The 25465-nt window shown below is 46.6% G+C and overlaps 11 protein-coding genes across 11 annotated transcripts; 6 read left to right on the forward strand and 5 right to left on the reverse strand.

Moving 5' to 3' along the window:
• Positions 1–2670: 2670 nt before the first annotated feature.
• RIB5 (riboflavin synthase) lies at positions 2671–3381 on the forward strand (the record flags this gene model as incomplete). The annotated part of the gene is made up of 1 exon (XM_024860221.1): positions 2671–3381. The coding sequence occupies one exon, from the start codon at positions 2671–2673 to the stop codon at positions 3379–3381; it is 711 nt and encodes a 236-aa protein (XP_024711601.1).
• A 445-nt stretch (positions 3382–3826) lies between these two features.
• Positions 3827–4414, forward strand: PRE1 (proteasome core particle subunit beta 4; the record flags this gene model as incomplete). Its single annotated transcript, XM_024860222.1, has 1 exon — positions 3827–4414. The coding sequence occupies one exon, from the start codon at positions 3827–3829 to the stop codon at positions 4412–4414; it is 588 nt and encodes a 195-aa protein (XP_024711602.1).
• Positions 4415–5116: 702 nt separating this feature from the next.
• PRP22 (DEAH-box ATP-dependent RNA helicase) lies at positions 5117–8425 on the forward strand (the record flags this gene model as incomplete). Its single annotated transcript, XM_024860223.1, has 1 exon — positions 5117–8425. The coding sequence occupies one exon, from the start codon at positions 5117–5119 to the stop codon at positions 8423–8425; it is 3309 nt and encodes a 1102-aa protein (XP_024711603.1).
• Positions 8426–8725: 300 nt separating this feature from the next.
• C7M61_004911 (hydrolase) lies at positions 8726–11449 on the forward strand (the record flags this gene model as incomplete). The annotated part of the gene is made up of 1 exon (XM_024860224.1): positions 8726–11449. The coding sequence occupies one exon, from the start codon at positions 8726–8728 to the stop codon at positions 11447–11449; it is 2724 nt and encodes a 907-aa protein (XP_024711604.1).
• A 59-nt stretch (positions 11450–11508) lies between these two features.
• On the reverse strand, positions 11509–12900 carry C7M61_004912 (DNA primase subunit; the record flags this gene model as incomplete). Its single annotated transcript, XM_024860225.1, has 1 exon — positions 11509–12900. The coding sequence occupies one exon, from the start codon at positions 12898–12900 to the stop codon at positions 11509–11511; it is 1392 nt and encodes a 463-aa protein (XP_024711605.1).
• A 496-nt stretch (positions 12901–13396) lies between these two features.
• On the reverse strand, positions 13397–14665 carry C7M61_004913 (uncharacterized protein; the record flags this gene model as incomplete). Its single annotated transcript, XM_024860226.1, has 1 exon — positions 13397–14665. The coding sequence occupies one exon, from the start codon at positions 14663–14665 to the stop codon at positions 13397–13399; it is 1269 nt and encodes a 422-aa protein (XP_024711606.1).
• A 792-nt stretch (positions 14666–15457) lies between these two features.
• Positions 15458–15757, reverse strand: C7M61_004914 (uncharacterized protein; the record flags this gene model as incomplete). Its single annotated transcript, XM_024860227.1, has 1 exon — positions 15458–15757. The coding sequence occupies one exon, from the start codon at positions 15755–15757 to the stop codon at positions 15458–15460; it is 300 nt and encodes a 99-aa protein (XP_024711607.1).
• Positions 15758–15889: 132 nt separating this feature from the next.
• On the forward strand, positions 15890–17002 carry KRR1 (ribosome biosynthesis protein; the record flags this gene model as incomplete). The annotated part of the gene is made up of 1 exon (XM_024860228.1): positions 15890–17002. The coding sequence occupies one exon, from the start codon at positions 15890–15892 to the stop codon at positions 17000–17002; it is 1113 nt and encodes a 370-aa protein (XP_024711608.1).
• Positions 17003–17660: 658 nt separating this feature from the next.
• C7M61_004916 (uncharacterized protein) lies at positions 17661–19229 on the forward strand (the record flags this gene model as incomplete). Its single annotated transcript, XM_024860229.1, has 1 exon — positions 17661–19229. The coding sequence occupies one exon, from the start codon at positions 17661–17663 to the stop codon at positions 19227–19229; it is 1569 nt and encodes a 522-aa protein (XP_024711609.1).
• Positions 19230–19258: 29 nt separating this feature from the next.
• GIN1 (chromatin-modulating protein) lies at positions 19259–22474 on the reverse strand (the record flags this gene model as incomplete). The annotated part of the gene is made up of 1 exon (XM_024860230.1): positions 19259–22474. One exon carries the CDS (start codon positions 22472–22474, stop codon positions 19259–19261), a length of 3216 nt encoding a protein of 1071 aa, XP_024711610.1.
• Positions 22475–23042: 568 nt separating this feature from the next.
• On the reverse strand, positions 23043–24521 carry C7M61_004918 (uncharacterized protein; the record flags this gene model as incomplete). The annotated part of the gene is made up of 1 exon (XM_024860231.1): positions 23043–24521. The coding sequence occupies one exon, from the start codon at positions 24519–24521 to the stop codon at positions 23043–23045; it is 1479 nt and encodes a 492-aa protein (XP_024711611.1).
• Between the last annotated feature and the right edge of the window lie 944 nt (positions 24522–25465).

Below are 25465 nucleotides of genomic sequence, written 5' to 3' on the forward strand. Positions count from 1 at the left end.
CATGCCAATCACCCACCGTCACTTCCCCCACGGGCCTTTTCTTTTCCGTCTTTCTTGTCGGAGTGCCTTGACTTTTTCGTGGGTTCCTCCATGTGAGTAACAGACGTCCTGCACGCAGTGCGATGGGGGCGCCGCGCCCCCCAAAAACAGCTGCGGCAACGCCAGAAAAGAAAGGTGGAATACAGTCGACAATCAAAAGGAGGCTTATAAGACAAAAACTCGTGCCATCTCCTGTGCAGGCCAGGCCCCATTACACCGCCGCCACCAAAAACTATATAAGGCGGGCCTGCCTCCCCCCTAGGGCAATTCCTCCCACATCTATCCTACTTCATATTCACAATGCAATTCTCCAACGTTATCCTTGCCTTGACTGCCGTGACCGCCGTGTCTGCCGCTAACAACACCTCCAACGACACTACCACCAACGGTGACTCTGGTGCTGGCCAGGTTGCCTCCTTTGGTGTTCTTGGTGCCGCTGCCGCTGCCGGTGTTGCCATGTTGATCTAAGCGGAATCGCTACTTTTCCCTGAGGACCCCGGAAGAGGGTCCAGGTTTACGGTTTCGGTAATAGATTTGCGCCCAGACCCCATAATACTGCTTTTTTTTATATCATCTTTTTACCCCCGTTTGTGTCTGGGCTGGCCCACCAGCATACGCTAATTTATACACTTGTTCGAGTATGTAATACAATTCAAAACTAACTATGAGTCCTTCTGTAGACCATTTGCACAGCGCCTATCTCGAGCTGCGTCTTTGGTGCGCGGGCGCCTGAAAAAGCCCCATCCCCTTGGTCCCCTTGGTCCAAAGGTGTTGGAAGCCTCCAAAGAAAAATTTCTGCCATTGCCCCTGACTCCTCGTTGCTATTTCCAGTCGGACTTCCGATTCGCCTTTGATCGTCACTTGGCGACATCCAATATGCTTGCTGGATGAGGCAGGCCAAGAAGTGGGTCTTCTCGGTGCGCGGCTGCCCCACTATGGAAGCTTCTTTGGAAGCTCCCTTAAGGCAAGGTTGCTAAAAAAATTGAGACAAGGCGTTTTGAAATATGGGGAGAGAAAAAGTCAAAATTAAGCTTTTCGAATCCTCTACACGGGCGCCTTGAGAAGGTTCGACTGGCCTGGCCTTGACAGCTTTGGCAGCGGAACGTTCAATGGCAATTGTGGGTCAACGACCCGATTTCCATTTTTCTTGTAAACAAAAGGAATGGCGTCGGAAGGGTGTTGTGAAAACGGCGGGCCAAGCAAAGACGGTCCTTTGTTGGGTTGCCCGGTTTTCAGGGTGGGCCCTTGCTATGAAGCTTATTGATTTCAGAGAAATACGAAATGACCAAAACGGCAGCAACCAAAGAGAATGTGGCAGTCGCGGTTTGGTTCCACAAAATGGTTGCTTTGGTGAATTGTGAATGACAAGGCACACTGGCTCGGATCTATTTTCGGCTCCATTGTTCAGGCCACAATCAATTGTTCTACGGGGACATGTTTGGAAGCATTGGGGATTTGTTTAGGTAGGGCAGGGTTGCTCTAGGTAGTGGATGTTTGCAATTGAGCTGGGGTTCTTGAAGGTATGTGGAGCAGGAGAGGTGTATGATAATTGGGTTTATCGAATTGTCAGTGTCTCAAAGGCGTAGTCTGTTATGTGGATTAGCATTCATGGTACGGTCCTGGAGAATCGACAACATTGAACTCTTACGCCAATTGTTCACACACGTGGGCTACAATTCGTGTTAATGGTTGTGCATTCTCGGAGTTTCCAGATAAAGACCTGCGACCGAAGGATTACTTATTTCCGCGTTGGAGTTACTGATAAGATCTTCAGGAACGGGTCATAGTAAATGATTTGCAGCAAAATGGGTGTTGAAATGAAGAAGAACGTTTTGGTCTTTGGAATTACCGAAATTTGTAATGAAGGTATTTCGTGGGCTTTTGGTGAAATGGCAGGTGTAGTATAGAATGTCCGCACACGAGCGTCCAGACAATGTGATGGGTATCTTATGAACACACGATTTGTCAATTGCGATCACAAAAGCTGACGAGTCTTTTAGCAAATGATTACTGAATGTGAAGAATGCATCGAAGTTGATTTAAAAAGGCTGAAGGCAATTATGTTGGGCCTTCGACTTCGATATGGTCTACTTCTCAGGAAGGAGCCAACTTTATGCTCCCACAGCAACCTAGACACACATCTTAAATATAATTCACCATTATGTGACAATTCTTCAACCAGGAGACCATACTCCATTCTTTTCATGGGTATATAGTGTCACATCAGCTCTTATCAGCTATACAAGATACCTCTCATAAATTTTGCACCCAGTACAAGAATACCAAAAACTCATCCGAACATCGCCATTTCCATATCACTATTACTGCAAAAGATCTCCTAGAAGTCCCTAACATCCGCTTCCAGATGTCTCAAATCTTCCCCACTACCCATATCCACTATCTTAGTAAGCACCGTGCCGATCGTATGCGAACCCACCGTCGCTTAACCACACATGACACATTTTTACGAATAGCCAATAAACTTCAATTGCAACCCTAAGCCTCCACCGAAACCTCTCAATCACAGCTCCTCTGCCATTCCGAAGGTCGGCTATAAAAGCCTCCGTCGCCGGTGTACTGATGTGTCAGCATAAGAGCCCCAGATCAGCCACTAGATTTTCCACAACCACCATGTTTACTGGACTTGTGGAGAAAATCGGCACTGTGCTCGAGTACAACGAGCTTGACAAGTCGTCTTCAGGCGGCAATGGTGTTTCCATGGTTATTGGCGACTGCAGCGAGATTCTTGTGGATGTTCACTTGGGTGACTCCATCAGTACCAACGGAGTTTGTCTCACGGTGACCGAGTTTGACGAGAAGAAAACGTTTTTCAAGGTTGGCGTTGCTCCAGAGACGTTGAGAAGATCCAACTTGGGTGACTTGAAGGTCGGTTCTCCTGTGAACTTGGAGAGAGCTGTAACTTCCGAAGTCAGACTTGGAGGTCATGTCGTGCAAGGCCATGTTGATACCGTGGCGACAATCACAAAGAAGCAGGCTGACGGAAATGCCATCACTTTCACCTTCCAGCTTCGTGACCGTGAAAACATCAACTACATTGTGGAGAAGGGCTTTATCGCTGTAGATGGCACTTCTCTTACAGTGACGCAGGTAGACTACGCCACGGCCGAGTTCCTGATCATGTTGGTGAGCTACTCGCAAGAAAAGGTCATTTTGGCCAAGAAGGAGCAGGGCGGCTCTGTGAACATTGAGGTGGACTTCACTGGAAAGTTGATTGAGAAGCAGATCGAGTTGACGCTCGAGGGCCAGCTTAAGAAGGAGAACTCTCCGTTGGTCAGATTGATCGAGGGTATTGTTGAGAAGAGGCTTGCCGGGAAGCAGTAGGCCGTGGGGATGTTGATTGAACATGGTTTAGCTGATGAGATAAAGTTCATGGACTTTGGCCCAGCAACAGATAACGAACTGCTTGAGTGCCAGAGGGCTTTGCGAAGAAATCACCCAAAAATCAATTGAAGCATATTTGAATAGTTATAGAAAGTATCAAGACCCTCATTTGCATGCAACAGATGGAGAGTGTAGCAGCAGCTACTGATAGACGAGAACATACTAAGGAACTGCCAATGGGATGGAAAGAACCTGCCATTTTTGACCTCTGAACGAGCCGAAACTATCTACTTTTAATAAATTGACCACCATTCCTTATTGCTAATCTTCAGTGAAAATAAGTAGCCCCGGCCGCTACCCACATTATGTGCACCACACGACCCGTGGCAAACACTGTGAGAGTCTCAAGAAACCAGATCTACAACTCCACCAAACCAACCTCACAATGGATATCATCTTGGGCGTCAAGGTCCAGGACGCAACACTTATTGCCACGTCAAAGGCATTCACCAGAGGAATCTCGGTTTTAAAAGACTCCGATGACAAAACAAGAGCATTGAACGCCCACAACTTAATGGCCTTTACCGGTGAATCAGGCGACACCGTCCAGTTTGCCGAATACATTCAAGCCAACATCCAGCTATACAGCATGCGTGAGAACGACATTGAATTGCTGCCTCGTGCCACGGCATCGTTTGTCAGAAACCAATTGGCCACCTCCATCAGATCCAGAAAGCCTTATCAGGTGAATGTCTTGTTGGGCGGTTACGACACGAAAACAAAGACGCCCAGCTTGAACTGGGTGGACTACTTGGGCACGCAAACGGAGTTGCCCTACGGTGCCCACGGCTACGCTGCTTTCTACTGTCTGTCGCTTTTTGACCGCCACTACAGGCCCGACATGAGCGTGGACGAGGGCAAGGAGTTGTTGCGCATGAGTTTGGCAGAATTGCAAAAGAGAATGCCCATTGAGTTCAAGGGTGTTTACGTGAAGCAGGTGGACGGCGAGGGAATCACCGAAGTGGAGCTCTAGACGATGGGCAGCGCCCGTGGAGTTAGAAATAGCGAAACGAATGAATGACGAAGGTGTAGATGTTGATGCTGCTTTGCCGAAAGGGTGTAACGATTTTGGTATTGGTTCAATGTGGCTGTTTGGGTGCAAACTTCAGTCCGCAAAGCAAAGAAATTGGATACATGATGAAGCAGATACGAAGGTGGCAAGGCAACAATCGAAGGCACGTTAGGATATGCGTTATTGTCGCTTATCTGAAATTCTCGTTTTGCAAGATGGTGAACGTGATTTGCCCCTTATGTCTTGGATCCTTTGTCGTGAAAAATTGCATGCTCAGAATGCCATTGGGCACCTTTCGTATTCAATTGTATAAGTTCAGTATTCATTGCTATTAGCCCGAAAGACAATTACCTAAGTACGTTCTAGATCAAAAGCAAGATTGCATTTTTCTTAGATCATGTATAAATGAAACCGTAGGATACAATGTGGCGTCTATGATCAGGGACCGAGGCCAACCCGCATAAGGACATGCAGCAGCCCGGAGATAAAATTGGCCACCCAAGCAAAAATCGAAACTCTCTCCGATACATGAAATTGAAACTTCTTGAAAATTGACAATTTCTGAAAACCTATACTCCTCCAGTGATGAACCTCATCAACCTCATTGTTTGGGTGCGAAATCACTGATCCATCGCACTAGCATTAACCTGATAGCATCTGCCAATGAAGCAAGAATCGCCTGACACAGATCCCGGAGCTCTTCTACCGAGACTAGGCGACATTGTGAAACGCTGCCTTGGAATGGAGGATGAGGGATTCACGATTTCCAGATTCTTGATCGGACTCTACGATGCATCTCAAGGAAGCAGTCTGATGACCAGCAGCTTTGGGGATTTCAAGAAGGAGGTGGTGAATAATGGTGGAGATGAGTTTCCCGATACGTTCCTTAAAAGTGTGTTCGAAACGATACGACTGCTGCGTCCAGAGATCAAGACGGAAACTGCCGTTAAACAGGAACCTCTGGTAAAACAAGAACCATCCACAGACGATCTACCGAGAAAAGAGCCGACGTCAGTAAAAACAGAGACTCAGGTTAAAGCAGAAAAGGAGAGCTTTCCAGGATTGGCTCTACCGGACAAGAAGATCAAGATTGAGGAGTCCAGTACTCCAGATACAGATTTGCAACCAAAGCAAGAAGAGCCTGTGAGAGTGGGCAACATATATAAGGGCATCGTCAGCAACATCACTGCCTTTGGAGCTTTTATCAGACTAGACAATACCGGCGTTTCAGGCCTCTGTCATGTTTCTAAACTAGCCTACGATGGACGTCGAGTGCCAAAAGCTGAAAATGCCGTTTCCATGGGCCGGGAGGTTTTTGTCAAGGTGCTTGACATTCAGGGTGGGAATGGTAGAAACAAGAAGAAGATTTCGTTGTCGATGGTGGGCATTGACCAGTTGGTTGGTGTCGATAGACTGAAAGAACTCGAGAACGAAGGCCGAGGAAGGTCTCGCCAGAATCAGCCTCCTCCCAAGAAAAGAAGACTCACATCACCGGAAAGATGGGAAATTCGCCAGCTTATAGCTTCTGGCGCTGCTCTGGCTGCCGATTATCCAGAACTCAATGGCACTACAGAAGAGCAGGCAGACCAGGAACCAGAGGACAACGAGGCCGTGGAAATTGTGTTGAATACGAATGAGCCGACATTCCTCAAGGGCCAAACGGGCGGCCAAACTGGTATGGGTTTCAATCCAATGATGATTTTGAAGAATCCTGAGGGATCCATGAATAGAGCCGCTATGAACGGGTCCCAGCTTGCCAAAGAGTTCAAGGAGGAGAAGGCAGAAAAGCAAAGAGAGCTTGAGAAGGAGATGAGAATGGCTCAGGATTCGAATGATCCCTTGGCAGAAATGAAGCGTGACGAGATCATCAAGCAGAAAGTCATCTCAGAGTGGAGAAAGAGTCAGCTGCAGCAACGGTCGGATTTGAAAAAGCTACCTAAACTCTCCATTAGAGAGCAAAGGGAAGGGTTACCCGTTTTTGCCATGCGTACGCAGCTCATTGAAGCTATTGAGCAGAATCAGTTTTTGGTGATTGTGGGTGAGACAGGTTCCGGTAAAACCACCCAGATTGTCCAGTACATCTACGAGGAAGCGTTGAATGTTGTGGGTGGTACTGAGAAAATCATCGGCTGTACACAACCAAGAAGAGTTGCTGCTGTATCTGTTGCAAAGCGTGTGGCTGAGGAAGTCGGTTGCAAAGTTGGCGAGGAGGTGGGCTACTACATTCGTTTTGAGGACATCACTTCTCCGAAAACCAAGATCAAGTACATGACAGACGGTATGCTTCAAAGAGAGGCTTTGCTTGATCCCAGCATGCTGAAGTACCTGGTTATCATGTTGGACGAGGCTCACGAACGTACCATAGCGACCGATGTGTTATTTGCATTGTTGAAAAAGGCAGCTCGGCAGAACCCCAATTTGAAGGTCATTGTTACATCGGCAACACTTGACCTGGCTAAGTTTGCATCGTTCTTCAATGAATGTCCCGTGTTGAAGATTCCTGGAAGAACGTACCCTGTTGAGACGCTCTTCTCTCGTGAGCCAGAGCCAGACTACCTAGCAGCAGCGCTTGATTGTGTGATGCAAATTCACGTTGCTGAGGCTGAGGGAGATATTCTTGTTTTCCTCACCGGTCAAGAAGAAATCGACACTAGCTGTGAGGTACTCTACAACAGAATCAAGACGTTAGGATCGGCAGTTCCTGAACTCGTCATCCTCCCGGTTTACTCTGCATTATCCTCAGACATGCAGCTGAAAATTTTCGAACCTGCTCCCCCAGGAGCTAGAAAAGTCGTTTTGGCAACCAACATCGCCGAGACATCCATCACCATCGACGGTATTCGCTACGTTGTGGATCCAGGCTACGTGAAGGTCAACGCATATGATCCCAAAATGGGAATGGACACATTGGTGGTGTCGCCGATTTCACAGGCACAAGCTAACCAAAGATCTGGTCGTGCTGGACGTACCGGTCCTGGTAAGTGCTACCGTCTCTACACTGAACAAGCTTATAAGACGGAAATGCTTCCCAATTCGATTCCAGAAATTCAGCGTCAGAATCTCTCGCTCACCATCTTGATGCTAAAGGCGATGGGGATCAACGACCTCCTCAACTTTGAGTTTATGGATCCTCCACCCGCCCAAACTCTAGTCAATGCCTTGCACGATCTATACAATCTCGATGCTCTTGATGAAGAAGGCTACCTCACGCCGTTTGGCAGAAAAATGTCCGAGTTCCCTATGGAACCTGCTCTTGCCAAAACGTTGATCGAGTCCACGGAGTTAGGATGTGTGGAAGAGGTTCTCACCATTGTGGCCATGCTTTCGGTGCAATCTGTGTTCAACAGACCCAAGGATAAACAAGCTGCAGCTGATCAAAAGAAACAACGGTTCCATTCGGTTTATGGCGACCACATTACCCTTCTAAACGTCTACAGAGCCTGGGACCTTAATGGCCGTTCAGCAGGCTGGTGCAAAGACAATTATATCCACGAACGAAGCATGAGAAGAGCCCTTGACGTCCGCAAGCAGCTTGGCCAAATCATGAAAAGATTCAGAATCCCCATTGACAGTTGTGGGTCAGATACGATAGCCGTAAGAAAGGCATTCTGTTCTGGCTTTTTCAGGAACTCCGCTAAGAGAGACCCCCACGAAGGCATCTACAACACTATAGTTGATCAAACTCCCGTCAGCATGCACCCGCTGCTGGCGCTTTTTGGAAAATCTACAGAGTACGTCATCTACCATACTGTGCTCCTCACCACCAAAGAGTACATGCACTGCGTTAGTGCCATAGACCCTCGGTGGCTTCTCGAGTTGGCGCCCCGTTTCTTCAAAAAGGGAGACCACACCTCGAGGAAAAACGAAAAAATCGTACCTCTATACAACCGTTTTGCAGAAAACCAGGATGCCTGGAGACTCACCTCTCAGATTGAAGCTAAAAAGCGCGCTTTGGAGCAGCTCAACCAGTGAGTATTTCGCATGGGTTTGGTCTTTTCGCAGGTGCGAATTGGTTGCGAAAATTGCCGTTGAACAGCAACCATGTGGAGTAATGAGGGGACAAGATGATGAGGTGGAGGCTCGTGTGACAGAAATTTGCCTCCGGGAAAAATCGTCGTCACTGCCCCTGCGTTTTCTCGATCATCTCTTTTGGCAAATGTTGGGGGATTTCAAGCTGTGGTGCACGGGTGTGCTTTTCCGGTCAGCCGCCAGGCTCGTAACCTAGATACCAGCTTCTAAAAAAATACCCCAAAGGAGATCTTCCTTGTTACCATGAAAACTGCCAGAACCGTCATTTCTGACCGTTTGAGTTTGTACTCGGCAGGCCCGGGTTTTGCAGGCTCAGGGGTCCGTCCGCTTCGAAAGCGTTTCGACCCAAACGAACCAATCACTCCTACTGAAAACGACACCAACACTATCTTGCCTTGTGAACCTTTACACGTTGAGGATGGCCACCTAGTTGATGCTCTGGGCCGCAAAAGAGTGCTCAAGGGTATTAACGTGGACTCTGCAATGAAATTCCCCACGAAACCCAGCATGCCTTCGTATGAGGGCAACTCGCTGGACCCTGACAGTGTGTTCTTTGATGGTGACAACGTTTCTTTTGTGGGAAGGCCGTTTCCTTTAGAAGAAGCTGAGCTCCACTTGAACCGTATCAAGAGTTGGGGCTTCAACGTTATTCGGTACTTGCTTACATGGGAAGCTATAGAACATGCTGGCCCGGGCAAGTACGATGACGACTTTGTCAACTACACCATTGAAATTCTTAAAATCATACACAAGGTTGGAGGATTATACGTATTCATGGAATGCCACCAGGACGTCTGGTCACGTTACTCTGGTGGTTCCGGTGCTCCTCTTTGGACATTCTATGCTGCTGGCCTCGAGCCTAAGAATTTCAGTGCCACAGAAGCGGCCATCTTGCAAAATGATGAAAGATTTGAAAGAGCTCACGACCAAGAGTGCTACCCTAAGATGCTCTGGACAACTAATTACAAAAGATTGGCGTCGTTCACCATGTTCACGCTTTTCTTCGCTGGTAGCACATACTTCCCTCACTTGAGAATCAACGGAGTTAACATCCAGACGTTCCTTCAGAAAAGCCACCTCAAAGCCATGGGCTACCTCTGGCGTAAGGTCACAGATGCTGTTCCTGAAATGCTCGAGGACAATACGCTTTTAGGCTTTGAGTCCATTAATGAGCCAAATTGCGGTCTTGTCGGTCAAGCCCACATGGGTCATCTTCCAGGCAACCAGCACCTACGTTTAGACACCACGCCCACGGTCTACCAGTGTTTCCGTTTGGGTATGGGTCTTCCTGTTGAGGTTGATGTCTACAAGATTACCGTTTCCGGACCTCAGAAAGACGGGTCACGTATGGTGGATCCACATGGTGTCCGTGCCTGGCTTCTGTCTGATGACCTCAAGAAGGTTGATGCACACTACAATTGGAGACGTTCAGGTTGGAAAGGTGAATGTATCTTTGCCGGTTTGAAGATTTGGAAGTGGAACAAGTTTGCAGACTGGGACAAGGTGAACCTCATGTCCTTGGAACGTAGACTTGAGTTCAGTTATCAAGAGTGTCAGTTAGTGGTGCCTAACTACTTCAACCAGGTTTCACCACGTATCTCTTTTAACGTTATCGACGACAAACTTCCAAACCAGATTGACTTGCACTTCTTCATTAATCACTTCTTTGTGGAGTACTACAGAAGACTCAAGAAAACGATTCGCTCCATCACTCCTGGTGTGTTCATGCTCATCGAACCACCAGTGTTAGAGCCACCCCCAGCACTCAAAGATGACGAGCGTGGGCTCATTGACGATCGTACTATTTATTGCCCTCACTATTATGATGGCTTATCCCTTTTAATGAAGACGTGGAACGATAAGTATAACGTCGACACTTTGGGAATCATGCGTGGTCGCTACTTGAACCCTGTGTTGGGTCTTGTGGTTGGCGAACGAGCAATTAGAAACTGTATCAAGAAGCAGTTCTGTGAAATTGTCAGTGAGGCAAGAGACCTCTTGGGCAACGTGCCTGTCCTTATGTCTGAGACAGGTATGCCATTTGACATGGATGGCAAAAGAGCTTATGAAGATGGCCGGTACACTTCTCAAACAGCTGCTATCGATGCCTTGGCGAATGCTTTAGAAGGTCTGAGGATGCATCACACTTATTGGTGTTACACGAGTATCAACTGTCACAAGTGGGGTGATCGCTGGAACAACGAGGACTTCTCGTTCTGGTCTCCTGAAGACAGAGATCTTGCATTCGACGACGACGAGGATGTTGATACCTCTTCACCATCGAGAAGAAGCAGTGTGACTCCCTCACTTAGAGCTATCAGGGCGCTTAAGGAGACCGCTGGCTCTCTGTCCATCATCAAAACTAGATTGAACTACCATAAGAAGCGGTTGATGCCAAATATGTTCAAAAAACAGTTCTGTGGGGACGAAGACACGCTCGATGATGACTATGAACCAAGCTTCGATAACTCTACACTCATTTCAGTCTCCAGTGACAACCTTCGCTACAAGCACATGAAGAACTGCTACCCTTCCCCAGATGGGCTTCGTGCTCCTAGCGCTGTCCTTCGTCCATTCCTCATGTCTTCTGTGGGTGTTGTCAAGGACACCGAGTTTGACATCAAGGCAGCAAAGTTCGCCCTTACCGTGACTATCAAGGAGGAGTTGGACGAGGAGACACTTGAAAAATGCCCTACAGTTATCTTTGTTCCAAAGTGGCATTTCCCGTTTTTGAACTACAATGATATTTATTTGACGTCTGGTCATGTCAAGTACAATGAAAAACTTGAGTACTTGGAATGGTACCATTTCGACACTGATGACACTGCCAATGGCAGCTCCGCATCATCTATGGCTCGTGTCCCTACGGATGATGAAACAATTATAATTAAAAACCACAGCGGTAAATACGAGGACATCTCCCAGAAGGATGAAAACCTCTTTGGGGATGTATGCTCAATCGTTTAGAAATACTTTAAATATTATACAAATAATTCAGGCTAATAAAATGATGACAGGAAAGTTCACTAAAACTCTAGAGGGTCCTCCTCTCTTTCTCTCTTCGAGCTCTTCAACTCCTCCTTAAGAAGACCATTGACGAAACTGGAGAAGTATTGAACGTATGGTTTCAAGCTTGTCTTCTCGTAATCTGGAACTCTTGTTGATGCAGCGTTCTGGTCTTCGGAATCCAGCAATGGTTGGCTTGAGTCTCTATTCACCCTCTTAGCCTCCCATGTGTCTATTTCATCTTGAAGTTGGGACAAGTTTGGTGCGGTCATTGGGTTGAATCCGTAATGGTCATCTTCCGAGTTTGCGCTCAAGTTTTTCGTAGGGTCGAAGGGAACACAAATGTTACCAGTTCCTGGGTGGATACAGAATGGCGACTTCAACAAATGGATCAATTGCTTCGACACCTCAATATCCAATCTTGGATACATGAAATAAATAATGATTTCCTTCTTTGCATCGTTCAACTGAGAAACTTGTGACTGGTGCTTGAGAATCTTCTGAGCGACAGTATTAATGTCGTCCCATTTGGCCTTTGAGCTGGAGTAGCTCGATGACTCCTTCCATTTTGACTTGAGAGCGGCTCGGAGTGCCTGGTCAGGGATAAAGCTCAAGAGTTCATCAACCTTGCCCCATGCTTTTTCATCCGAAGAAGCTGACGTTTCCCATGGGTTTTGATCCTCCAAAACAATCTCTTGGAAGAATGTCTTGAGAATGTCGAACGAACGCTCAACGTGTGGATGGAATGGCTTTTTCAACGACAACGATGTCTTGCCCATTTTCGAGGACCTTCCTCCCAAGACATCCAAGTATTCAACGATCGACTTTCTTGCAGACTCATCCAATGTACGCGCTTTTGCGTCACTGACCCAGCAATGGGCACCTCTTCTACCGGAAAAGACCCACACAAAGTGATCGAACCCGAAATCTTCCTTCAAGGAGTGTGTGAGTACCTGGGAAGCCACCTTGATGAACTTCCAGCACTTTGTGCAAATGGCTGTTCCAGAGCAGCAGGTACGGATCTCATCGTAATCAGTTAAATCGATATCAAAAACAAGTTCCTTCGAGAGTGGTTTCATGGCGCTCTTGAGCAAGTTCTTTCTTTCCTTTGGGTTCACAGCGTAGACAGCACCGACCTCGAATCTTGTAGGGTTGGCCGTCACAACCAGCTTCTTGAACTCTTCTGGAGAGTTGAAGGAGTTGTATCTTTGGTAGGCACCAGAACGGTACTCGTAAGCGAACTCACGCATGGTGAAATCCTTGGATGGCTTTGGCAGGTGGTTCAACCACTGGAAAATATGACGAAAAGGAAGGATACGCTCATAGTAGAACAGCATATCAGCCGACGAAGGTTTCGACAGCTTTTGAAGCTCGTCTGGCGTGAACGACGCCAACTTGGGTTCTTCAGTCATGACGCGACGCGTTACCAGATGATGATGTGAAGGTAGGTGGTCGTATTTATTCGCGTCCGAAATGAAATGTTTGGAAATTAAAGAAATGAAACTGTCCTTTTATTTTAAAAAACTCTTGATACGCTCTGTGAGTGGAATGCTGAAGGAGATGTGAGTGTGGAGATTTTTGTTGATGTTGATGCGAGACTCACCTGTACTAAAAGTGCGTATCTCTTTTCCACCGTACAGGGATTCACGCTAGTATGATACAACTAGAGAGTTTTCAGATATTGAAATTTTGAGTTCTTTTTCAAACGGAGAAATATTAATATGGAGCTGATGAAATAGCTAATTGCAACATTTCGCCGAATACAAATGAATCAACTTCTTCCTATGGTAGTAACAGGATATTTCGCAGCCATATCAGCATTGACATAGCTTCATCAAGTGCACCATGACTTTTCTTTCCTCCGATATCCTACAACTTTATCACCTCTCTTCATTACGTTATGCTATATTACGCCTCGGGACGGAAAATCAAAGAAACACCCTCGTCACCAGCAGTAACCAAGGCCTTACCGCCATCAGTAATGGCAAAGTCTAAAACACCCATGTTGTGGCCCACACCAACGAACAACTCCTCACCAGTACGGGCATCCCATTTGTACAATTTACCGTTCATGCTGGATCCCACAAGCACGGGGAGGTCTGCAAGGAACTGAAGCTTTGTGATGGTATCGTCGACCTTGAGCGTCTTTCTCAATCTCCACGAGTTAGAGTCGAAAAGGAGCACATCTCCAGAGACGAGACCCACGGCTAGAAGAGGCACGGCAGAGTTTCTGCACCATGCAAGAGCCTCGATAGACAAGTCAGCGACATCCTCCACGTTTTCGATTGTCTTGACGTGCTGAACGATTTTACCACTGTCGAGGTTGATGATGGCCAATTGACCGTCACGAGCACCAGCAGCAACGACGGAGCCTTGAGCTTTCAAGGAAACCCAGGGGCTCTCCACACCCTTGAACTCATCGTGTGGCAGCAACTTGTACTGAACGGCACCAGTGAAAGCGTTCCACATGACGATGGAACCGTCCTCCGACGCAGTGACCAAGAACAACTCGTCCGTCTTGTCTGTGCCCACGAAAACACCAGCATTACATTCTAGAGTGTGCGAGAAGCCAGACATGATCTGAACAAGCGACTTGGAGTCCTCGTCAATCTGGTACACCCACACAGAGCCGTCTGTGGAGCCAAAGGCAAAGTAGGGCAAAGTGGGGTGGACGGTAATCCACAAAACCTCCTCGACCTCCTCCAAATCGCCAAACTTGACCCATTTCTGGCCACCCTTGGCAGCCTTGTGCACCTGAATAAGCCCATTCATGTCACCAGTGATCACGAACTTTCCGTCGCCTGTGAAGCCACCGCAAACCACACTCTCCTTGTGGCCCAGAAGCTCGCCAACAAAACGGGGTGGTTGTGTGTGTGTTGTCCACAAGTATGCTGTGTTGTCGCCTCCTCCTGTGACCACCATAGGCAAGGAAGGGTGTGAAAAAACGGTGAAAATGGAGTCCTTGTGCTGGTCGAAATACGTCCACGAGTTGTTGGCAAGATCAATTTCTATCGACTCCTCCTGGTCCTCCTGACCGTCCATGTCCATATCATTATCGTCGTTATCGTCCTCTGGAGCTGGTCCAAGGTCATCGGCAACCTCCTCGGCGATATCGTTGAGATCAACGTACTCCTCTTGGTTCTCGTGACCCTCCTGGGGAACCTCCTCGTGACTCATGTTTTGTTTATAAATAAAAGTGGTAGAAAGACGAGTAGTGCTTTGAGATTTGTAAGCTCATCTCACCCATCGAGGTGTAGTCTCTATATGTAGGGCGCAGTGGGTGCAAATTGATTACAAAGGTGTGGAGGCGGGTGGCGAGGAAATATTGAAGGGTGATCAATTATTCTATAAATTGTATGAATATGTTGTTTTGTGTCCACTGGATTGGAGTTTCGTATTCAATGGGGCGTTGAACCACTAAATCTTGCAAAGAGCCTCCATGGGGTTGAGGAATTGGCATTTTGTATAGCAGGTGTATCGTCAAAACGAATCTCTTCCATTTTATACGCATGGGTGCGATACAGTTTTGCAATCAAGAGGTTCTGGTATCCAAGCATGAATGTAAAGCGACGATTGAAGGCACTCCTTGACTGACTCCGATATGACTTGTAATGGGAAATCGCTTCTAACTATGGCTCTTGACAATGGCTCTTGAGGATCGCTTTTAAATATGGCCAATGAAGATAGCTCTTGGGCTCGAGAGATCCCATATCTGTTTTCGGCATTCCGAATCTTCTTTTTGAGCTCATATTCTCCGAAAAAACATGGAGTAATATTTGAGGGAAGGATATTCAGTCATCTGGAGCGACCCGTCAGTGAGTATTATTTCACCGGGGAGTGTATCTTCAATACGATGTAACCTGCTCTCCAAAACGCCAAACACAGAACGACCAGCCCACCTTTAGTGAGCTTTGCCGTAAAATTCAAATCATGAAATCAAATTATACGCTACCCTTCAGAACAAGAAGCTCACAAAGCCATCCCGGTCATTAGCTCCAACTGCTTCTTCAACTCCTCGTTGGCCTTCTTCCGCTCCTCGTCCTTTTTCATATCTTCCTTCAACTTTCCCACACTCAAAGCACTGATTTTCTTCGGGACCTGCCCTTGCAGTGCTAGCGCCTTGTGGATATCCTCGATGTGGTCAACATCCTTATTGAGCTTGTCGATCTGAGCCTTTGAAATCTTTGCTTTCTGGTTGACCCTCGATTTCGAAGATGTTTTGGCGACCTTTGCATTTCTGGGTTTCGATTTAGATGATTTTGTTCCCATTTTTAAAAAACCAGAAAGAAGTAGGTGGGGGTCGTTGGTTCGTGTTGAATCAAGATTTGTAGTTGTATCACGTGCCGCGATGGGCATCAGGACTTCCAAAAATCCATATCTCCAAATCCTACAACACCTAGAATGCCTTCTACACACAACAAAGACAAGCCCTGGGACACGCCAGACATAGATAAGTGGAAGATTGACGAGTTCACTGAGGCCGACAATGCACTGGGTTTGCCGTTTGCCGAGGAATCGTCTTTCATGACCCTCTTCCCAAAATACAGAGAAAACTACCTCCGGTCCATCTGGCCCGATTTGACCCAGGCTTTGGAAAAACATCAAATTGCCTGCCAGCTTGATCTTGTTGAAGGTTCCATGACTGTCAGCACCACCAGAAAGACATATGACCCTGCCATCATTTTGAAGGCCAGAGACCTTATAAAACTTTTGGCCCGTTCCGTTCCATACCCCCAGGCGGTGAAGATTTTGCAGGACGACATCGCCTGTGATGTCATCAAGATCGGCAACTTCGTGCTGAACAAGGAGAGATTTGTCAAGAGAAGACAGCGTTTGGTGGGTCCTAATGGTAACACCCTTAAAGCCTTGGAGCTTTTGACGAAATGTTACATCTTGGTTCAGGGTAACACCGTCAGCGCCATGGGTCCTTACAAGGGCTTGAAGGATGTTCGTAGGGTTGTTGAAGATTGCATGAAAAACGTCCACCCCATCTACCACATCAAGGAGCTCATGATCAAGCAGGAGCTCGCCAAGAACCCCGAGTTGGCCAACGAGGACTGGTCCCGTTTCTTGCCCATGTTCAAGAAGCGTAACGTTGCCAGAAAGAAGGCCGAGAACAAGGACAAGAAGAAGAAGGTGTACACACCATTCCCACCAGCACAGCAGCCTAGAAAGGTCGATTTGCAGATCGAGAGTGGTGAGTATTTCTTGGGCAAGAGAGAGAAGTACGTTCGTGATCTTCAGTCGAAGCGTGCCAAGCAGGAGGAGGTTGCTGAGCAGCGTAGGGTTGAAAGAGACCAGGCATTTGAAGCTCCTGAGGAGACTCTGTATGAGAACAAGTTGGTAGGCGAGAAGCGCAAGCGCGATGACGACGACGACGAGAAGAGGGAAAAGAAGAAGGAGAAGAAGGAGAAGAAAGAAAAGAAGGAAAAGAAGGAAAAGAAGGAAAAGAAGGAGAAGAAAGACAAGAAGGAGAAGAAGGAGAAGAAGCTGAAGAAGGAAAGCGATGAGTAACTGCATAACACGCCATAATAAACGATAAAACCGAATCCGTAAAACTAAATCAACGTAAAGGCGAATCAATGGAAAACCGAAGCGCAAGTTTTGGGATCCACAGATGTGGATCTGCTCCCCAGTCTTGATAAGAGTTTTCGCAGCCATTGTAGTAAGCCACATACCACGCCAATTCCCATACCAGAGCCCCGAACCGCCAAAGGGGGTGTCGCCCATTTATTGAATAACTCTTTTTTAATAATTATGGATGTAAATTTAAAGCTCCATGTTTTTGTCCCTTTAAGTTGTCCCCCAAATGGCACAGAAACGCTCTGCTTGGGGTACGTGCATGAAGGTGCACCCTTTTGGTCTCGCACCTCGCTAGATTTGTGCCATTTCTTCCCGCTTACAATACGACTCTGCGGGCCATGCAGGCTAACGTAAACAAACATCGCTAACGGTAAATATTTGATTTGATCCCTGGCAAGTCCTATCTCTGGCATATTCACCAAGTCACTCCTTTCACTGGGCATATTTTGCTTTTTCTGGGTGTTTAAGTCAAAGATTTCGGGTCCTTTCGTCACGATACACTCATAGACCGTTTGCACCAGCATATACCCACACAATCGTTTGATCCTACAACTTCTGGCTTTCTTTGTTAGAACCCAATTACCAAGGCATGTCCCGCATTGACGACCTTCTTCGCATGGCCGATGCCATTCTGAACCGCTCGGAGTCTATAGCTCTGAGTATGGATGAATCAAATACTCTCATACTGAGAATCATTCTGTTAAACTCTCAGATAACGGCTGCCGACTCGGAGATCGATGCCATGACCGAGCTTTTGAACAAAAACAACGTTTGCATCAATGAGTTTGAAAAGCTCCACGAACGGTCCTACTTTTTGGACTCCAACTTGCATTTAAACGAGAGCTTCACCAACGAGACTAGCTTCCTTAATCTTAACAAGGAGTACAACTATATGCTTGACACTTTTAGACATCATAATCAGCGGTTTTTGAGCCACGAAGAACCGGTGCAACAGACCCATGTTCCCAACAAGGAGCTCAAGAACATGCTTTCCATATCGAACCTCAACTTGAGGCCCCTCAGGTGTCGTAATCAGAAGGTGGAAAAGAAGAAGTCTCGTTACAGACTTTCAGCCGCATACACGTTGAATCCGCTTCTGGAAAACGAGGAGGCCATCAGAAATATCTCCAAGCTGTCGGCTGGAACATACGATCATCAGGATTCCATCATGGACATGCAGCACGATACTACCGGCATTTCTTCATCCTCCGAAACCCACGACTACGACTTCTACGGAGGTTCGGCATCGGAAAGTCCAACCTTCAAAAGATTGAATCCCGTGGATATGAGCAAATTGGATCTAGATATCGATAGTTTGTCCCACTGCTCAGGTCTTTCTGGACTGCCAGTTTCTCCTAAATTTGACTTAGACAATTTCGACGACTTTTTGCGGCCTTCTAGAGTTGATCTCAGCAAGGCCTTCCCGGCTCCACTCAAGAAATCCAGTTCCCATGATCTGATTTTCTCAGAAAAGGAAAAGACATTCAAACCGTCCTTCAAGTTTCACAACCCAGCCGCTACGATAATCAACAAGGGCAATGTCAGTCAGCCAACAGTGGAAACGATTTTCACCAGCACTGTTGAAGACAAACCACAGCAGGGTCCTTCCAAATCCTTCAAAGACCACTCCAAGAACATTTTGCATCAACTCAAACCCGATGAGTCCCCTATCAAGAAACAGCAGCCTGTTACTCCCAAGCGCAGCAACATCAATATTTTCAACTTATTGAATTCGCCGTTGGGTTCGCCTAGAGGTTTCAGTCATCAAGCTCCAGTTCAGAATACTGCTAGAAGAGGAAGCATCGATCAGTTTGGAAAGTCTTTGACATCCAGCTTCCTTCATTTGATTCACAATAATCCATCGCCTTCCAAAACGCAAGCCCCAGCTGCTCCAACTGTTGTTCATGAATCTCCACCTGAAGGCATTAAGAAACTACGCAAAGGGTTAAGGGATCCAATCTCGATACCGAATGACATCAAATCAAGAAGACTACCTCCTGGTGAGAACAGTTTTAGAAGTGGCAGTCATTCTTCATTGACTATCGGCAACAACAAAGCCAACATAGTACAAGGAAGAGGTCTCTCCAAAAGACCTATGAACGGCCCATCTAATCAACAGCTGTTTAGACAGGTTCTCAGCGAGAGTCTATTATTTTAATTTCATTGATGCTATTCACTTCGTGAGGTTTACTCAAAACTGGTGTTCGAGTTAAAGATTTTGCTTGAGAAGTTCTTCTGTTTAACTTCCCTCAAGCCTTGCTCAATCTTCAAGGCCTTTGTGCTCTTGAAATCGAGCTTTTTGTTCTCCTTCTTCTTGCTTGCCCGTGACATGTATGAGATGGATGCTTCCGAACCGGTAGCCACCTTGTATTGCTTGTTAACAGTCACTCCCGAGAAGTAATTACTCGAGACTTGAATGTCACCCTTACCCCTGAAGGACCTGAACAGACTCACGACTGAAGGCTTCTTGAACACTTGAGATAATCCATCGTCACTCTCGTTGGCGTTGTCATCATCGTCGTCTGTTGCCACTTCATCAATCAGTCTCTTCTTGCTGTTGTCTTCATCTTCAACAACTTCAGGAGTAGCAGACTTGAACAAGTTCATCATACTTCTGTTCTTGAGTGTGCGGATATCCTCGACTTCATCGTCTGAGTTGATACCATGCTGGCGTCTAGACAAATTTTGGATAGTAACATAGTCATCTTCATCGTTTCTAGAAAGGAAAGATAATTTCTTTTGCACGAATGACTCTTCGAGATGTAGAATTCTCTTCTTAGGTTGTGATTCTTGCTCGTCTTCCTCGGTAGCCTGGCTATCGCCCTTCTTAGGATCCTCTTGAGTGGATTGAGATTCCTGCTCATCCTCGTCTGAATCCTCGTCAAGAGCCACAGACAAAACCTCATCTTGAATCGACGCAAAGAAGGCCTTAGCACGATCATTCTTTGCCAACTTCTGGAGCTTCTGGCTTTCCATGAGTCGCTGTTTCTGTTCCTCGAGCTTTTGACGTCTGTAAGCCATCAACAATTCGTCTTCCTCGTCACTCAATTCGATATCGAAACCATTGCCACGAGCCCGCTTAGTAAGCCTATGGTTCTTAATATCATCCATCAACTTCTCCAAGTCTTTCTTGTCCTTGATCTGGTACTCCTCCATGAACTTCTTCCTGATTTCTTCGTCGTTCAAGTCAAGGTTGAGCGTGTTATCGATCATTCGTTCATCTTCGGAATTGGCTTGGTCACTCTCATCATTATCTAAACCACCAATCCCCTTCCATTCATCTTCGGACTCCTCGGCCTCACCTTCGACCATGCCTTTCATACCTTTTCTTTCCAACTCTTTCCGCTTGCGACGTGCCTTGAGTTCCTTACGGCGAATCTTCGCTTCGTAGAACGCAAGGCGTTCTTTGAGCTCTTCTTCATCTACCTTTTCTTCTTCCTCTTCCTCTTCTTCATTCTCAACCACAGGCTGAAGATGGCTCTTGACTAGTTTCCTTCCTTTGGAAACAGCTGCAGGGTAATCATCTTCGTCATCCGAATATGCTTCATCATTTTGAGTAGATGCTGCTAATTGAGATGGGATGACGTCAGCTTGAGTAGCTAAAATGCTTTGGGAGTCCACTGAAGTTTGCGTTGGAGGAATGTCTTGGAATGAAGGAACTTCAATACTTTTGTCCAAGGAGTCGTCTGCAAAAGAAACATTGGTTGCCTGGGAGTTGGAATCACGAGGACCGAGGTTCTGAAAGAGTTTGTGGGAACCAGAAGTTTCCTGATCTTCTTTAGTGAAGTCGTGAAATTGCTCAGTTGGCTGAGAATGTGGCGTATTATCACTCTGAACATGCATTACCTCTTCCTCATCCTCTGACTCGGGGTTGGAGCCACTGGCAGGGCCTCCGAACATGTAGCTGTCATCGTGTCTTCTTTCACGCTCAACAGGAGCTTTCTTAACGGGAGACAGAGTGACATCTGCGCTGTCATTTTCGTCATCAGAAAGTACAACCCTGCGTCTTCTTTTGACAAGTCCGGTCTCATCACCGTCTTCCTCATTATCTTCCAGCCCGTAGTCTGATTCTTCAGGGTCGCCGTCACTGTCTGGTACGGCCTCCGCATCATCCAGACCATCGTGATAGTCACCATCTTCGTCATCATCACTTCCACCCATCTTACCAGTTAGAAGTGCTTGCGCAGCCTTCTCTTTGAGTTTCTCCTTCTTTCTGATACGACGAACACGTTCGATTTCACGCTCCAACAAGGTTCCCATCTCCTCTTCCTCTTTTTCAATCTCCTCAATAAGCTCAGCGTCACCATTCTCGCGCTTGAGTTCATGGAGTTGCTTAGCATTGGCCTTTTTAAGTTCTTGGAAGAGTTTGTTGGGGTTTTTCGAAGAATGCAAATGCTGAAATCTTGAAAAGATTGCCTTCTTAGTGTTCTCGAGCTTTCTCTTGGCAAACTTTTGCTTTATCATGAGCCGTTGGTCTTTCGTTAGATCGGGAATTCCCTTCTCCTCGTCATCAGAATCATCGAGCTTGATGGAAGGGTTCTCTTCACTTTGCCGCGTGGGGGATGAAAGGATCTGGCGCTTGAGGTTCATGGCGTAGGTTTCCATTGGGTTCTTTTGGATGTTCATCACAGGCAGACGGGGTGAGCGTGCTTTCGAAATGAAGTCAAGCACGTTGGTGGTCTCAAAGTCGGAATTGTCGTCAGAATCGGAAAGCTCCACCATGCCGGCTTTGGTGTTTTTCACGGGTGAAGTTGTAGGGCTCAGTTTAGGAAGGGCGTGGTCGCTTAAGACCTTGGCAGGTTCATCCTCGGAGTCGGACTCGAATGCAGCAACCAAACGGTTGACTGGATCAATTTGGCGCTTTTCAAAAGCTGGCTTAATCGACCTGGCTCTTTTCTCCTCGCTGAGCTGCTTTTGGATCTCCTCCAACTCGGTCTTTGTCGTGACGGTCTTCTGTATAGACGAGTCCATGGTTGTCTCGGCGTTATCTGCAGCTATTTCGTTCTCCTCATCCGTAAGCGATGTCTTGGTAAGGTCAGCTTCTAATTCCTCTGCTTGCTGACGTGGAGGAATCACCTGGGTAGAAGCATCGGGTTTCAACACTTCCACATCCTCTAGACCTAGTTGAGGAAGCTTGATGGCCTGGGTTTGCTGCACCTTCAGCGGAACCTGGATTTTCTGTGTAGGCTGTGCAAAAAGCATGGACTGGCCAAAATCAATCTCCGTATCATTTGGTTGCTGTGTTTCTTCCACCCTCTGTGTATCATCCAAGTTCTGAGTATCTGGCTTCAGAATCACTTGGGTAGCATCGTCAATGATTTGGGTAGGGGAATCCTCGACATCCAAAGGCCCCTGAAGCCTCTTCTTGACTTTTTCAAGCACGCTGAAGTCGATCTCAGCCATGTCTATGAAGAAGCTCTAGTGCAATTGAGATGGAGTGTTGTGGTGAGACACGAAAAGCGCGTTGCAGTCGCGTAAACAGACATGTAGGAGGCAGGCGAGTGGGTATAGTGGAACAAAAAATGAGTAAGGAATGAAATATAAAATAAAGACAGGTTGCAAATGGTAATAAAATGGATTGGCTTTGTTCTCGAGATTTTTGGTTATTTGGCGCTTTTCATTAGCTGGTAATTATGTTGTGAAGAATGGCTGCGAAACATGGCTGCGATTGAGGAATACCTACAATCGAGAGTTACAGGCATAGTTGAAAATGCTTCGGGATTACAGATTTATAGCTTTTACGCTGTTTTATTTTCAAGTTGTTCTGGCTTAATGTAAAGAATTCCAAAATACAGAAAGATGGTATCTGGGTAGATCTTCATGATGGTTGCGAAATTGTAGTTATTGCACCATTGTTCCGAGAATTCTCACAAACCTACTCCTTATGGTACGACCTCTCACCAACATTCACTTTCTGGTATCCATTGCATTTTAATTACCATATCTTACAGCTCAAATAATCTAAATACTCTCAGCTCTGCAACATTTCAGCCATTTCGTCAGGAACTCCCGTCAAATCCCTCTTCCAGGGAATAGGCCCCACAAATCCAAGAAGGCCACCAACCGTTTTCTGAACAATTCTTGTAAACAACGTCGAATCAGTGATATTCCTAGTGGATTCTCCAATCTCCTGACCTGTAAGTGCAACAGGAATGGTTCTCAAAAGCTGATGGAACTGGACATCGGCACCAGGATAAAGCACGTTGGTTGTACGAACAGTGTGATTACATCCATCCACTGGAGCTTCTCCATTGAATCTGTTTTCAATCCATGCCAAGGCGGCACCAGCACCCTCAATTGCTTCGAGTATATGGCCAGTAGTCTTTGATTCAGCATACTCGAAACTCTTGATACCCCATTCACAGAACTGCTGGAAAGCATTGTAGCTGGCGGCGTGAGGCACAATTTCATCTGGAACACCGTGATACACGAAGAGTGGAATATCCGGGCGAGGGGTTTCTTCAAGAACACCAATGTCGTTCTTCTCAACATAGGCCTGGATTTCTGGGATGTCGAAGAAGTCGTAGCCATTTTTGAACCAGGAGTTCTTTCCCCCGAAGAAACTTTTGAAGAGGTTTTTTACGCCAGCGGTGAAAACACAGTCGTCGACACCGCCGTACAACCGTTTTTGATACTCCTCCTTCACCTCAGCATCAAATATTTCCTTGAGATCAGGATCAGCCTTGATCATGCCATTGAGGATATTTGGAATAAGCCCAGCAAACCATCTGCCCTCTGAAGCATAAAGAACATCCGTCCAGTTGGTCACCCATCCTCCCAAAGCAGCACCAACTAGATTGTCAGAAAGCTCTGGAGCATAATCAGGTTGAAGCGAGGCCATCCATGTTGAAGCATAAGAACCACCAGAAAAGCCCCAAAGTGCCGCTTTTGCATCTGAAGAAAGACCAGTTATCTCTTTCGAATTCAAGGCAGCCTTTAAAGAGTCAAGTCCAGCTCGACCTGCTTGATACCCAGATGTAAATGCCCCATCTGGACCTTCGTAATCTGGAAGAAGCGCATACCACCCTTTGGCTAGAATACCCAGAACAAGAAGGGTCTCCAGTTGTTGAATCACTGTCCCCATTGTGGCTCCTCTTGCAATAGCGTATGATGGAGCACAGTCCATAGTTGCAGAGTCCTGAGCATATTGGTAAGAAACGACTCTTGATGGGTCTGGGTCATATGGCACCAAAACGGTAGTCACCATGGCAATTGGGTCACCACGAGCATCTTCAGAACGAACCAATAGCTGCCATGCTTCCTTGACATCCATCTCGGTGTACAAGGAGCGAAGCTTGTAGGGTGCTTGTCTGTAGTTGATGATATCACCAACTTCATAGTCAGAGACGTTTGATGGGGCTTCGTAAAAACTATCTTTTGAGGGAAGCGTTGGCTTTATCACCTGGGCAAAAGCCACTGTTAAGGAGAGAAGTAGCTGAAGGACAAACATTGTACTGGCCTACAAAGGATGTCTATTAACGAGTTTATATAGTCTTGAAGCGGGTAGTAAAGTGATGCAAATTCGCCAAAAACGGAATCTCCGAGACCTCTGATCGATGAAACGGCTGATGGGGTACAGTGGGGAGCATAATAGGTACATATTTTGCAGCCATTCAGTAGAGGAGGATGTTGCAATTCCATAAACTCAAGTGCCGTGTTTCCCATTCGGACTTTCTCCATTCCTTTGTTAATAATCGAATGGCTACAATAGAATTACTATTGTATGGTCCATTGCTTTCTGAGTGCTTATTGTGTTTTTCGGTAAGCACCTCGCGAAGGTATGCCAGTAGTTGATTATCCTAGTTAGGCAATAAGATCTATGCACGAAGAACAAATGAATCGGAGGAACCCTTATTCGATCAGCGGCTAAAATGTGATGGAACGTCTAGAGTGACTACTAAAAGTGTGACCGCATTGTTTGATATTGTACCCCGTAGAGCTCTTCAAAGGCTGACAGTATTGTGTTCCATGACATCAACACTTTTACACTCTCAACACACATATGTGTAGTACCTGCTTTTCCTGTCAAACTCCGGATTTAGGAAATACTTGTGGGGCCTGCGGAGCTACGAGCGGGTGTCAACCGGACTTTTTCCCGGGTCTCCGGGTAAACTGTGTTTATAGAGAGAGTCCAATGGAGGCTTTACTTTGCTGAAAATGGAAATGGTGCTAGTGGAGCTGGTAGGATGAAAGGAGTAGGTAAATGGGGTTCCCCGAAGAAGTTTGTGAAAGGCAGTACGAAGATTATGAAATTCGTTAAGAGATATTATCCAAATAGCGGATAGTTGTCTAGCCTAGAAGGCCACATTTTGAAGCAGAGGCGTGAATAGCACAAAGATGAGGACCGTAAAGAGTCGTTGCAAGGGAATATGGCTAGCAATTCTGTGATTTGAG

This window comes from Candidozyma pseudohaemuli (assembly GCF_003013735.1).
Source record: "Candidozyma pseudohaemuli strain B12108 chromosome Unknown scaffold00019, whole genome shotgun sequence".
Lineage (NCBI taxonomy): Eukaryota > Fungi > Ascomycota > Pichiomycetes > Serinales > Metschnikowiaceae > Candidozyma > Candidozyma pseudohaemuli.